The following is a 14,667-nucleotide window of genomic DNA, read 5'->3' as shown; positions in this document are numbered from 1 at the left end:
TATTTCTTCATATCCAGCATTGAAGGGGCTAATCTGAATTAAATTAAAAAAAGGAAATTGCAGAAATAAGATTGCTTTTCCAGATGAAGTTACTTGATTGCTATCAAAATATAGCACAAATTAAGAAAAATGCTCTTAATATTCATATATTTTAATTTTGCTTGCATGTGGGACATGAAGGATCTTTGTCTTGATCCAGTGATGCAGTTTTCTAGTTTGTGTGGCACAGAAGAAAACCAGATTTCTTGATTTAAAGCATATGATGCCAGTGTTCCCTTTTAATTCTTCAGATGCTTGCAATTTGTTACAGTGCTCTTGACCTCCAGGATGGTCTGGGAATCGTGGAGTGGTGCCTGTCTTCTTACTTTGGGTATTCAGGTGCCGGGACAAAAGACAGGAGCAAGGCTCATTCACTAAAAAAAGTTAGGTGTCCTAAGTGAATGTTTGAGAACCTCCTCCTTGCCCTGGTTTACTTTTTATCTGTATTCCTCTCATTCCTCAAACATTTGTAGGTTATGGCTTTTCTATTTGTAAAGTAAATATATTGCTGTTGAGCTTAATAAAACCATGTGCTTGTGTTGGTTTCAGCAAGGTCTTTTGCAGAATGTGATTGTGATCTAGGTGGGTGTGCTGCTCGATGGGTGGAAGCCTGGTGGGATGGTTGGTTTTGGAAGTGGCTGGTTGGCTGTAACTTGAGGCTGGTAACCAGTGGAGAGCCCCAGCAGTCCATCATAGGATGATGGAGTGTCCAGTTTATCGTTAGGCATGAAGTGGAAGCCCACCAGCCCTTACTCTTGGAGTTTGCAAGTGACACCAAACTGGGGGAAAGCGGTGGGCAGTGGATGTGCTTGAGATTCAGGCTGTCATTCAGAAGGATTTGGGTGGATTGGAGGAGCAAGATTGGCCAGAACTCTGTGGAATTCAGCAATGAGGTGGGGAAGGTTACACACCTTGGAAGGAATGTCTCCTCAGAGGGGAAGGGTTCCTCTCACTCAGCACTTGTCAGACCACACCTGCAGTATTGCATCCAGTTTTGTGTCCACATCTCACCCCAATACAAGAGAGATGTGGAAGAAACTGAGCAAGTTCAGCACAAGGCTGCTACAATGTCAGGGAGTGGGAACAGTGCCCTGGAGGAGAAAGAAGCTTCAAGGGGGCCTGCCAGTGTGCTCCCACCGGCCTGCAGACTATGAGAAAGGGGGCAGGACCACAGGCTATGGTCATAACTGAAGAGTAGTTCTAGCTAGATATAAGGACAGTGGTTTTTTTTCTATGAGGAGAACAAAACAACATCCTTATCAGGATGCCTGATAAGGTCGTGCAGTCTGTCTTTAGAGATTTTTCAGGATCTCAGTAGATAAAGCAGCCTGGTCTCTCTTGGTAGTGGACCTGGCTTGGAGCAGCAGGTTGGACTACATGACCTCCTGCCAACCTGAACAAATCTATCAAGCTGTGATTCTGTAATTTGCTGTGCAATAATAATCTGTAGAGGGGAAGAACATAAATACTAAAAATTTAGCAGCGCTGATTTCACTGTGGTCAGGATCCTTTGGACAAATCTGCCGATGTGATCTTTGCTTCCCTCTTCTTTTGCCTTCCTCTGGGTGATTCCTACAGGAATCTAGGTGAAGAAGTGTTGTAAATAATACTCTTTAAAAAGAAAGATTAGAAAACCAATCTTCGGCAGAGTTTTTGGGGCGTCTCTGTAGATTGCTTCTTTTTCAGGGCTTGCTGCTGCTGCTGTATTTTCTCTGGCCTTGAGCAGGGTAGTGTTTGGTGTGAGAAAGGGGAGCAGGAAAAGAAGCAAAATAGCTTTTGTGGAAGTGGATTCTCTGTTCATTCTGAAAAATGTGCACCTCTGCAGATCTGGCCTTATTTGAATTGCTGTAAGAACTAGAGTGTCACCCAACTTTAAGTGAGCCAGGAATTAGACTTCCTATTAATTTTCTACCTGAACCATTTTATCTCCTTTTTTATTCCATTACTTGTGATTTCAGTAATTTTCTTTGCTAAGTTTAAGCATAAAATTTGTATAGAACAGGACTCTTAGCTATTAATAAAATCGAATAGATGTTAAAAGAAATAATCATCCAGTCTTGATACAGAGACTGCTTTAATGGCTTGCAGCATGGGATGGGAAGCTGTCGTAATATAAATGGCTGCTTCATTCATACTCACTGTAGGCACCTCTTAAGAAAAATTACAGTCTGTGTTTCTTAAGAATAACTTGTATGGAGAACAAGTTTATTTTTTCAGTCTGTAAGACAGCCTTCTTGAGCTATGGGAGGAAAAATAAAGAGGAAATTAACGTTCTTCCTTCTGCCTTCTTCTATCTTGTCATTTCCCTGCACTGCTGGAAGAATCTTCACATCAAATTTCAGCAAGATTTACTTCCCAATGGGAGTTGTGTAGTTCTAGGTGGAAGATGACTCAATTGGACATTAAACACCAATATTCAGTAAGTGTTGTGGACACAGGGGGATTTTAGACATCCATGGGCTTTGCCTTTGCAACTTTTGATGTTTGGATGTTGGGTTTTTTTTTAGTTTAATTTTTAGACTTTCAGGCTTTCTCAGAGACATTGCATTTCTGCTTGGACTAAGCTTTCTCTGCAAGTCACAGTTTGTTGGAAATCAGTCTGCTTGTTTCAGCTTCTTTTTCCTATTATAAAGTGTTCATTCTCTCTGCAGTGTTAAGAATGAAGAATCCTGATGTTGCTGCAGTTATAATGCACACACCCTAAAGAGAAGGTACGTGAGTCATCTTTACAGTTCTTAGGGTGATAGAGCTGAGGAAACTTGGCAGCCTGTGCCCTTTGGGAGCTCGGTACGTAAGTACTGTGCCTCCAGGTCTGAATGCTGCACTGCCTTGTAGTTTTGGCAGAGTTTGTGCCAGTCCCATTTTTGTTGCTTTCTGACTTCTGCCCAAGTAGTGGCTGTTGGAAAATAGTTTTGTTGAAGTGGAAATGCAGATGTTGATCAGTATTTGTAATCCTTTAGCCGAGAACTGATAGTCTGTTGTTTGTGCCACAATTAGAGGAAGTCATTGAACAAAATCAGATATGCAGACGCAGCTGAGATGCCTAGTCCTGGAGGCAAAAGAAGTTACCAGAGGTTAGGAGAAAGGAAAACTGAGCCTCAGAGAGAAAAACTGAGTCTTTGGACAAGTATTAAGGTGTCTCTGCCTTTGTTTTGCTTGCGGAATCTGTCCTTTGCTGTGGAATCAGAATTTCAGTATCACAGATTTTGCAGGTATTAGTACTTTGAGGTTGTGAGGGCTGCTGTGGGACATCACAGACCCCCACTTCCTTCAGTACCCACTTCCATGGTCAAAGGTCTACTTCCAGTGTAGCTGGTGGAAAATTTGAAGTGTTAGGAGCTGTCCTTAGGGACCATTTCACACTTGGATGATTTTGGTCTCTGGTGTGAGTACCATTAGAGATCTGACTGCCTTAACTGTGGGGCACTTTTCTGCTTTGGAAACATTGCTCATGAACATCTGGTTTTAATGTGGTATGTGGTATTTACATATCAACTTAAAACTTAGAAAGCAATGCAAACTTGGTCAGGAACTAAAAATACTGCAGTATAATAAGGGACGTGTTGTGGTTTTTTTCTCTCAAAGTGCATGCATTTAATATGATTATTCCTGATTTTTAGTGCCAAACTTAGGAAGTTACTTGCTAGACATCTGAAACAAAAGCATGCTATTGTGCTAGAAGTGGTTTGTTTTTTTGTTTTTTTTTTTAATAGTAGTCCCTTAGGCTTGGAATAGTTGGGGTTTACCAAGGTTGGTTGATTCAGCTATAAGTAGGCAGGTAAACTGGGAACTTAAAAAATTGGAAAACTATCTTTCCTCTTCCATTCTGTTAAAATGAGTAAGAATTACCTTCTAACAGTTTGGCAGGAAAGTACTGGATGAAAATATCAGGAAGTAGACATTGGAAGTGAGGGCCAATGTTTACACCAGAGTGGGTTAGCTATCTTTGATAAAAGTGCCCAGGAGCTCCTTTGCCTCTCCCGCTGTGTCTGCTGTACATGGGGCACACAGGGGAAACGGGGGAAGAGGGAAAAAAGAGACAGTCTGTAAACCACTTTTGTGGCCCACAGCAGCCACAGCTATCTCTACCCACATCTGAAGCAAGGAAGGTGATGAGTACCAAGTCAAGCGAATTCCTTTCACATCTGGATGGCAGTGGGAAATGTTAAACTTTCAGCTAAGTAACTCTGAGAGCTTCTTTCTGTCCCTTTGTTCCTGTGGTTGCTGTGGAGTCTGGACGGGTTCAGATTGAGTCATTAAACAGAGGTTATACTGTGTTTGAGAAAGCAATGTTACATGGGGGAAAAGAGCTGCATATTTTTATAACCTCTATGTCATTTTGAGTAGGTCAGGGCAATTGTTCAGTTATTCATATTTGTATTTTTATGATGGAATACGCATGAATATGATAGCACGTCTTTCATGTTTCATAAGGGTTTTTTCTTTTTGCAGTTTTTTAAATACCTTTGGAACCAAATCTTAATATTCTGTGTTTTAAAAGCTGTTAATTTTTAAAATAATTTTATGTTAGACCAAGTAACATCTACTGAGTAGTCTCGATGCTGCATCTGGAATTAGGTGTTCAGTGTGAGGGACTGGCAAACTGGAGCAAGTCTAGCAAATGCCACTGCTGTGGTTGGGGTGGGAAGAGGTCAGGAGAGGCTGAGGGAACCAGATTTGTGTCGTTTTGAGAAGAAATGACTGAGGGGGATTGAATTGCAGTCTTCTGCTTTCTGGTAAGGTTGGAAAGAAGGTGGAGCCAGGCTTTTTTCAGGGGAGCACAGCAGGAGGATGAGAGGCAATGGCTGCAAGTTGCTGCAAGGCAACTCCTTTTCAGTTTACGGGAAAAACTTTTCCTGGAGTTCCTGGTTAAGCTCAGGAGCAGGATGCTCTGATGAGTGGTAAGACCTCCACCTGTATGGAGTTTCATAACTTGGGAGGACAAAGGCCCTAAATAACCTGATTTAATTTTGAAAACACCTGTCTTGAGTGTATGAGAGAACATTCGGAAGTCCTTTTCAGCTTAATTTGAGCTTTTTTTTCCCCACAGTTATTGTCTAAATGCACTGGTAAGCTGTGCTCTGTAACTTGGTTAGCAGGAGAATCAATGGGAAAAGCGCTTGAGCTACAAATGCAAATATACCATATGCTGCTAGTCAAATTAAATAATATGCCTTAATCTTGATTTAAACACCTTTAAGTTGAGTTAGTTCCCTGCCTCTCAGAAGAAGAGTGAAAAACTTCTTTGATATATGGTGCTATTAGATATTGTTCATAAATGTGCTGTCTGCTTCATAATATGGCAGTTGTTTTCTTTTTGGAAGGTATTAATGCAATCTGTAATACACAAGTTCTCTTTCCTGCTGCAGGTTTCTCATCATCTAAAAAGTAGCGAAAAATATGTGGAACTTCAAGATGAGTTAATGTAATGTATAAATCAGCCCCTGAGGCATTCTAAAGTGAGAAAGTGTATCTTTCTTCTTGTGAATAACTGCACTGTTCAGATGGGTGCAAGCAGGTCAGTGGGTGGGACTGTAACACTGGGTCTGTGTCCTTCTTTGAAACAATTCTTGTGTAATTCAAAACATGTCACTGTGAGCTAGATCAAAATGGAAATCAAGCTCCATGGCTCAGCTCTCTGTCTTGTTAATACTTCCTGATGAGGAGGAAATTTATTTTAAAAAATCGTTGTTGGAAGTTAACTTTGATGTTTAAAGTTTGCATCATGGAAGATGTTTAAAAGCTTGCATCATATATTTAAAGATCAAAAATCATTCTGTAAACCTTTTAGCTACTCTCTTAAAGATGCATTTGGAAAAGGAGCTGAGACTCACTTTCAGAGGTTTGCTGGCAATTACATGTGTCACACTTAAAAACCTATGCTCCAGTCATGAGCAGCTTTAAAAAACCATAAAAGCTAGCCATTTCTTCAAACTATCGCTTGTTTTGGCTGACAGTTTTGGTGTGGCAGGATGCATTCCAGACATCTGTAAGCAGGAACACGCCTTGGAGCTCTGCAGATATAAACTGCAGAGAAGCTTTAGAAGGAACATTGTATAGTGAAAGCACATAATGGAATTTATTGTGTTACAGACAGACGTTGTATACGTGGGTGAATCCTTTCTGAGCCTTGGCTCTGAAGCTACTTGATTTTGTCTAGGACTGGATTAAGAGTTACCAAAGCTTAAGACAGTTTAAAAGGGAATTTTGTTTACTTAGTAAATGAAGTTGTTATGAATTGTCTCATCATAAAAGGGGTCTTGTGCTACCAGAGTTGTTATCCTTCCTGGCACATCAGACTGATAATTCACCCTTGCAAACCTAATGTTAAGGAGGAAAATTGCCTGGTGCCTAGGGTTAGACTGTTTTTTGAAGCTTTTCTGTTTCTATTCACTGCCACTTTTTCTGTAAGTGGCAGTTGATTTCACCTTGGATTTCACTGTCTCCTTCAACTTAATCTTTTCGTTTTTGGGCTATGGAGACTTCCCAAGGGCTTGAGCTATTTTGTTGCCAGCAGAACAGATAACAACTTCAGATTAACATCTATGGGCCACTCAAGAGTAGGACAGAAAGTTCAGCATTGGCTCTTCCACTGTCTTTTGTAGCTTTTTGAAACTTACTTTTTTTCTCCTCAGCTTTATTCTGAAATCTGTGTTTTTGACAAGCTGTCTCTTGAGGTAGAGTGAAAATGCGCTGGGGGCAGACTGTGTGCATTGCTTAGCACAGTAGGTTTTCCTTCTGGATGATACTGAAATGTCACTGTTAAGTAGCATTATGGAGAAGGAGGGATGATGTTTCTCATGGGTTCTGGGCTTTGCTCTCTTCAGTTGTGTATATTGTGTAGGGGAGTGCTTCGTAGAGTTTTTCTCTTCCTTAAAACATGAGATCAGTGGCATTTGAGAAAAGAAGATGAAAGAAAAGATCCACGGGAACTTGCTCGCTAGTACTTTGCTCTCCTTAGGAAAGGTGGAAGTAAAGGGACTCAAGCAGAATTTTTAAGATTAGCCAAAAAAAAAAAAAAAAGGAAAGAATCTGTGTACAAAGTGTATAGTTAAAACTTGTTATTTCTGATTGCTGAATAGAGAAAAGCATCATGAAAACTGATAAACTTCCTAGAATTTTTATCCTTCACCCCTTCACAAAGATTTTGAGATGGAATATGCACTCCAAACAGACACTGAAATAACATATTTTAGTAATCTCCTTGTGATTGTCAAGTGGGAACTGCAGAGTACCAAATAGTTTAAAAACTTGGTCTTTCTTCAGCTGACTTACTGAGATCATTAAAAGAATTGGCTCCAATACTGAGGGCTCTGTACATAAACATTTGGACTGTATTCATATTGAAGCAAGAAGCCAGGCAAATTTCCTCTCTTCCATAATGGTATTAGCTAATAGGTGTGAGCTTGGCCAAATTGAAAAGCAGTGTCTCAGTATTTGGAAGTTGTGTTAATCTACAAAACATGTTCCCTTCATTTTTGCAGAGTTTTCCAGTCTGCTAAAGGTGTGCTGGATACACCAGAATGGACACAGACGATTTCCCTCCACCACCACCAGAAGGTAATGGAAACAGTTTGGAGTTTAAAGCAAATTTTTTGTAAGAATTTGATTATCTTTCGAGCAGTGATTTTACCTCTGCAGCATTCCCTTTCCCCGTATCACCCTAAGGCTTAGACCCAGTGGTATTCTGTTGAAACATGAGCTCCTCTCATCTACCCAGTCTTGTTCTTGGACTTCACTTGCTGGTGTAGTTAGAACATGATGGGAAGAAACCTGGGAGCAATTGGTCCTTGCAGTCCAAATCTGTGTTTTCTGTGGCAGCTCTGTGTAGTCAGAGTACAGGCACTTTCTGAAGAGTTATTACAGATGCTGGACTAAGGGGCTCTTCGTGTAAAGTTAACACTCAGTGCCCCTTGCCTGCTCTATGCTGGTAGCTGGATTGCCTCTGGTGTAACCCAGGTTTCTGAGGGCACAAAGGTAGGATCTACAAACTGCCTTTTGCGTTTATGCTGAAAGAGAACACTGTATATGGTGATTTTTTAATCCTGTTTGATTTCCTGTAAGCACATCATTGTGTAGTGCTTGCTACTACATATTTTAGTACTTAATAGGATTTTGCTTTTGGTTGCTGGATGCTGGGTGACTTCATTGAAGCATTATGTGCTTGTTCTGGTCATCCCAAAACATAAATTTACGGAGTTCTTATTTTGGTTAAGTTGCTATTATAGCTTGTATAGATAGTGATTTTTCTGTATAATATTATCTGTTCCTTATATAGGACAATATTACTTATGGACTTGCACTTTATTATATACATTGATATGTGCATATATTAATATATATAAATAATATACATTATTGCCAGTAGGAAATTTCACTTAATGTTCACACAGAACTTATATGAAGCCATTTGAGTATAAAAGAAGATTTGATCTTAGTTTTGTTCGGGTGTAACGCTTTAGAAATTTGGGAATTGTCATTCTAGATCAGAACTACCTTCTTTCTAGTTTAGGCACTGCCACAGATAGAGGTTTGTTGCTAGATACTACCTAGGGAGTCGGGAGTGTGAAAGAAGCAGAAACTTGTGAAATCAGCTTTTAACGGATTAGATTTCTGGCCAGCATTATTGGCAGTTCCATTTATGCTCTGAGATATCACTGAGGTTATTGTTGGCAACAATTCCTTGGCTGTCCATGTCCTAGTCCACATGGTCAGAACGTTGAATTTAGCTCAGTTTTGTTTAGTGACAGTTACTGTGAAACTGTCTCCACGGGATAATCCATCTCTGAAGCAATATAGTGCTGTAGGGGAAGAGCCATCCCTAAGGAATCAATGTTTCCACTTGAGCAGAGGCTGCTGTTTTTCAAAGACAGCTAATAATTGTGGCAACAGCTCCAACTTTGTGCAGCATTTCAGCTTGTGGGGTACTCTGAGAAGATTTCAGGGTGATGCAGTTCAGTACCGTTCCAGAATTCAGGTTCTTTCGCAGCAAATGTTTTTATGACATATAGAACTATGTATATCATGTCCTTATTTTCAGACGTGTCAGTTCTTAATAGGCTGGGATTAGATTTATTTAACATAAATTGAGATCCTGCTCTAACTAATCTTGCATCAATGTGAATTGATCTTTTCTTTGGGGGGGTGAGGGGCGGGGGAGGGAGGTAAGAAGGGATTTGGAACAGGCTCTCCAGAGACCAGCACCAAGCCTGACAGAGTTCAAAAAGTGCTTGGTTAATGCTCTCAGACACATGGTATGATTCCAGGGTGGCCATGTCCATAGCCAGGAGTGGGACTCTGATGAGCCTTGTGGGTCCATTCCAGCTCGGAATATTCTGTGGCTTCTCTCTCACGTGGAACAGCTTTGTCTGAAACTGGTGGAACTTACTATTCTTTTAGCTTGCCATTGCTAACCCTCTTAAAAACATATTAAAGGTATTATCAGTGAAGATAAATTTTAATAATGACACTAAAAGACATTTTAGTTCACTTTCTAGATAGTTTTCCTTACCTATTTTGCAGGTGGAAAAGAAGTGAGCATTTTAGGGCCAAGTATGATAGTAAATACACATAACAGCTAACAAATGAAGGTTTATTTTGCATGTATATATACTGGCCATCCATGTGTCTGTTCAGGAGGGGTGAGCAGCACCTGTCAGGGCACATGGATGGGTTGTCCTAGTTCATAGTGAGGATGAGATTCCTGTTGGGTGCAGAACCATTAAAATTTTTTTTCTTACTTTTGGCATAATGATTCTAAAATCCCACACTAGGGCCACAGGTGAAATCAGTTGCTTTTTTTAAAATAAAGTTCTTATGATGTTGTGGGAATTTTTTTGTTTACTTATTTTTTGTCCTAGCAAGGCTGTAGTGCTGAAAGTCATCTGGGCTCCTTTCTATCTACAAGTGTATAACTTGCACTATAAATCTCAGCTTTATTCTTGTTGAGTAAGTTTTCTGTGGTTTTGCCAGGAAAATTCTCCAAATTTATTTTTTGTCAATCCTAATGTATACAATAGGGGAAGAATAGTAGTAAACCTTCATCTTTGTCATGGGTATGTTGCAAGAAAATAGATGAAAGGTTAAATAATGTATTTTCATGAGCCATAGCCACCTTGTTTAAGTTAAGGTGCAGTAAAGGTCAATAGTGAAGCTACTTCTGCCACTACTTGATAAGGAAAAATTACATGTGATAAAAGAATGGAATGTAACATGTTTTATTTGTTTAAATTTATTCTGCTTATGCAACTTATCTGTTCATAGGTGTTTGGACATTCCATTCATGCATTGCTAATCAGGTAGTGACAAGTCTGTGCTGGTTTCCTTTCCTACCTCAGAGCAAATTCAAGTAGTGAGTAACCTGGAAAAATTATTGGCTGTGTGTTCTGTCCTCAAGATTGCTTTAAAAAGAGCTTCCTCTTCTAGCCATGATTAAAAGTTTCCTAGTATTTTTCTCTGTGGATGGTAAGGCAATGTATGTTTTAGCAACTTGGGAGCAGATGGAGAGGGGTATATGCAAAGGCTTCCTTGGCTAAGAGGAAAATCCAAAAATGTACTTCCAAAATGGATACTTGTGATGATAGTGCTAGCTCATGTTCCCTTCTTTAGTGTGTCTTTACATATGAATTTAAGCATGAAGTGCAGGTATTTAGAACTTCCTACAGAAAAGGATTCCCTGGCTATCTTGTGAAATAAAATGGAGGATGATTCTTGTTCTGTCAACTAAAAAAAAAAAAAATCCTTTCTTGAAAGCTAAATGAAAATGGCGAATTTTATTTTGGGTGTAAATTATAATTATGCTTTTAATTGGTTGCTGTAATGGAATGCCCTTAACCAAACTCATTTAGACAAGAAGAGGATATGCTGTGGACTGCAGAAGGGAGGCAGGAATTAAAAAGCAGGTAGTTCTGAGAATCTGGAACCACACTGAGTCTCTTGTGTACAGGACTTACCTTCACACTGAGCAGCTGGGACTGGAGGCTGGATGTTAATGTTGGGATGGTGTTTACCTGTGATGGTCTGTACTTGTGTGATTACTGCTTTATTAGGAAATGTCGTGTCTGGCAGTTTTTCATTCCTCTACTTGGAAAATGTCTGGTGATCTTGCAAAGTGGAAGTCCTTTTCTTTAAGTGAGGACTTGAGAGGTGTTTATCACGCCCGTTTCCAAAGGAAAGCTTTGTTTGTTTGCCTAGCAGGATGGACACCTGAGAAGCAGCTTCTTGCCCAGAGGAAACTGGGGGTACTTCGTGTCAGGGAGGCTTAGTTATGCAGTTTCATTTGCTTTGATTATGTCTATCTCTCACTCTTTCTGGTACATGGCACTATGCCTTGTGTGATTTCTCTGTGAAAACTATTAGAAAGCATTGGGTGTATTTCCTCATACTGAGTATACTTTTGGTTTTTTTCCCATTTATAGAAAATTAACATAAATGATCTGTTAAAATTTTAGAGTGAAATACTGAAAATTCACTTTTACTGAAAGTGTTTGTACAAGGGCATTGTAAAAATTAATTTGAATGCATAGTCTTCATATTATTGCCAAATATTCTCTCTACCTGAGAGAGAAGCGTCTTCATTTGAGAAGAGGTGCCCTTAAGGACCAAGTGTAGTGGAGGGCTGGATGTTCACTCACCCACACCACTGTCCCCAGTTCCTTGGGTAAAGCTAGACTAGAAGCCTTGTCATGCTGAAGTTTGGGATTTAAGGTGTTCTTTGAAATAAAACTGGTAATAGACTAAAAATATCTCCTAGACACCAATTTTGTACACCTTTTTATATTAAAAAATCAACTCTCTAGACCTGTGAGTGGGATATTTCTTTGCTCCTGATATGGAGACATGTAGAGCAAGGAGGCCAAGGACTTAAATCTGGATATCCTGTATGGAGCTGAGTGCTGTCTTTCCGCAGTTATTTTTTGTTGTTTCCCTGTCAGGGCCAGAACACTAAAATAGTCCTTGCTCCTCTGTCCCTGAGAAGGAAGTCTGGCCTGTGTCCTTGGGTAAGAGTGCAGTAGAAACAACTGTGCTCTCATGAAAGTTTCCACTGGGGTGACCTTATATATTTTAACAACAAAAAGCCCCCAAAAATCCCCCAAACCCCACCAATAGACAAAAAAACCCCACCAACCCCAAAAAAATGAAACTCAACAAAAACCCCACCAACTTAATAGAAAAATTTTATTTACCCTAGTAAGGAGCTGCTGGTAACCTGTTATGTTTTGCTGTAGAGATGACTGTATTTCTCTGCCAGGGAAGCTGCTTTTTATTCTGTATCCTATATGTATTTCTTTAAGATTATTTAGGTACCTTTTCTACTAGTTAGTGAAAAAAATTCTTATTTTTTTCATATTTAACAATTTTAAACATCTAATTTTGTGACTGAGACAAGAGGTGGTTAAATTGGGCTTTTTAATATCGACAAGAGAAGCACTTGTATGTTTCATGATTTTGTCTCTGAAAGTACAGAATATTGAAGACCCATTTTGCATTTACTTACTGTGATTGGGGAAATAAGACATTCCTTAAATTAAGCTGCAGATATGAAGGGAGTTGGTCTTGGGCTAAACAATATTGTTAGGTATCTATTTTCAGCGTACAGACAGTTACAAATGATTGTAAACAGAGAGCCAAGATTTCAGAAGAATGAGAACAGAATATGAATTGTAGTTATGAATGGCTCCTTGTTTTTGAAACTGGCAATAGCTTGCTGGTGTCTGACATCCCATCTGTAACAGAACAATTTATCTATTTCTAAAGGTCACATTTCTCCCAGTAAATGAAGGAAAATGCATTGTTTAAGGTAAGGATTAATTATTTCATATGACAATTCAGACAAGCTGTGCAATGAAGAGTAACAAGAAAATTCGCTTTGTGAAAACCATTTATGGTATCACATGTCACTCCCAATTACATATTTTTTTCTTCTAGCCAAGTATATTTTTGTGTTGGGAAAAATTAAAAATAGAAAGAAAATAAATAGATCAATAAATAGCTTATTTTTTGTTTTAGTACCCACAAAGAAAACACACTATATATAGATGTAATGATATATTTTTTTTTTTTTTAAGAAAAATGTTAAAAATTTTTTCTAGATGTTTAGAACATGTTAAATGATGTTACTGTTGTGGATTTCTTGGTGGGTGATTTCATTCTTTTGATAGAATTTGGTGGTTTTTTTCTGAATAATAAGATGTAGTTGTTTTGTTGGTTTTTTTCCTGTTTACTCAGCTGCTCTTTAAGGTGACTTGACTTTACTTGCTAGGTCTGTGTAGGGACAAAGCCCAGACATGTTAAACAGAAAGTTGATGATGAGATAAAGGCCTTACAGGGGATTGCAGCAAAACTTGTACATTGGTTGGTGGTAACTAGTGTTGATTGCTTAAAAAAATCCCCCCAAAATTGTAAAGGAATTTGTGCTGATTTTTGGGTATTCTTTCAATGGACAGTTGAAAGTAAGGTCTGAAATTTTAATTTTAGTGAGCCAACCTGTAAGAAGAGGGTGAGGTTTTGTTTTTTTTTTTCCCTATACTTCTTTGCATTTTTAGGACTTGTATCTATCATTAACTGGCTGGGATAAATTGCTGGCAAAGAACTGAAATTTTTTTTTTTGGAGTTTTTTACTTCTGTTTCACTGGACTCAATAAATATTCACTAACCATGCCTAAAGCCTCTGTAATGATTCTACTCTAGAGTTTATGGAAAGATTCACTTGTTTATAAATTGTTATAATTCTCTTACTTTGTGCATGAGCTTGTCTAAGATAAAAGCTTGTCTGCATTGTAATAAATAAAGTGTATGAATTTTTGAATGAGACATTTATTAGGTGCTGCTTGCTTTTCCTGCATGGAGGAATTGAAACTATGCCTAGTAAACTGAGGAAAACATACTTGTTAAACATTTTTGGGAGAAGACTTTTCCAGCCCCCTGTATAGATTTTCTTTTTTTCTTCCTCATTGAAATAATCTTTCTTGCCTTATCATATTTCCATTAAAATGAATACAGAGCATGATTTAGTAGGTCAGAGAAGGGTTGTTGCAAGAATATGTCTTACTGTTAAATAGTCAGTTGTTGAGCTCAATAACTTTGTTTCAGTGAAAGCATGATAATTTCTGGATAACCTTCTGGATAACCTTATACTGGTAGAAGTTTCTCTAGGGGCTGGAAGGGAAGAAGATGCCTGTGCTCCTGTGCCATGGGGATGCCAACTGATGGATGATTCCCAGTCTCTGTATTTTCCCATTCTGTATGTTGGCAGCGGGGGACAGAGGGAAATCCAGGTGCTGCCCTGGGAGCAGTGAAGTGGTTAGGTGTAATTAGGAGGATCTCAGCAGTCTCCTGTATTGCAGAGGGAAGTAGAAGTAAAATTAACTTTGGCTGGGGTTGCTGTTTCCCCATGCATATCAGATGGTGACCCACTCATATTTGCATGAGAAGAACACTTGCTAACTGTATTGGGTGTGACTGAGATGGAATCCATTTTCCCCACAGCAGCTCTCTCTGACCTGTCTGGCATTGGCTCTGCTGGACATGGGGAGGCTTCTGGCAGCTTTTCACAGTAGCCACCACTGTAGCCCCTGCACTACCAAACCCTGGCCATGGAAAACAAATACACAATTCTTAACAAGACTT

The 14,667-nt window shown here is 39.2% G+C and overlaps 1 protein-coding gene across 3 annotated transcripts in view; it reads left to right on the top strand.

Annotated features, from left to right (window-relative positions):
• Positions 1–14,667, top strand: part of ARHGEF10 (Rho guanine nucleotide exchange factor 10) — a 108,451-nt gene that overhangs the window by 5,671 nt on the left and 88,113 nt on the right. For all 3 annotated transcript variants that reach the window (XM_066179818.1, XM_066179817.1, XM_066179816.1), the window contains exon 2: positions 7,524–7,599. In XM_066179818.1, coding sequence (XP_066035915.1) covers positions 7,563–7,599 — 37 coding nt within the window. In that variant the 5' untranslated portion in view covers positions 7,524–7,562. The remainder of the gene's footprint in view (positions 1–7,523; positions 7,600–14,667) is intronic.

This window comes from Chamaea fasciata, unplaced genomic scaffold (assembly GCF_029207755.1).
Source record: "Chamaea fasciata isolate MVZ Bird 193981 ecotype frontalis unplaced genomic scaffold, bChaFas1.0.hap1 SCAF_3, whole genome shotgun sequence".
Lineage (NCBI taxonomy): Eukaryota > Metazoa > Chordata > Aves > Passeriformes > Sylviidae > Chamaea > Chamaea fasciata.
Note: the sequence above shows the minus strand (reverse complement) of the source record. Positions and strands in the feature narration are given on the sequence as shown.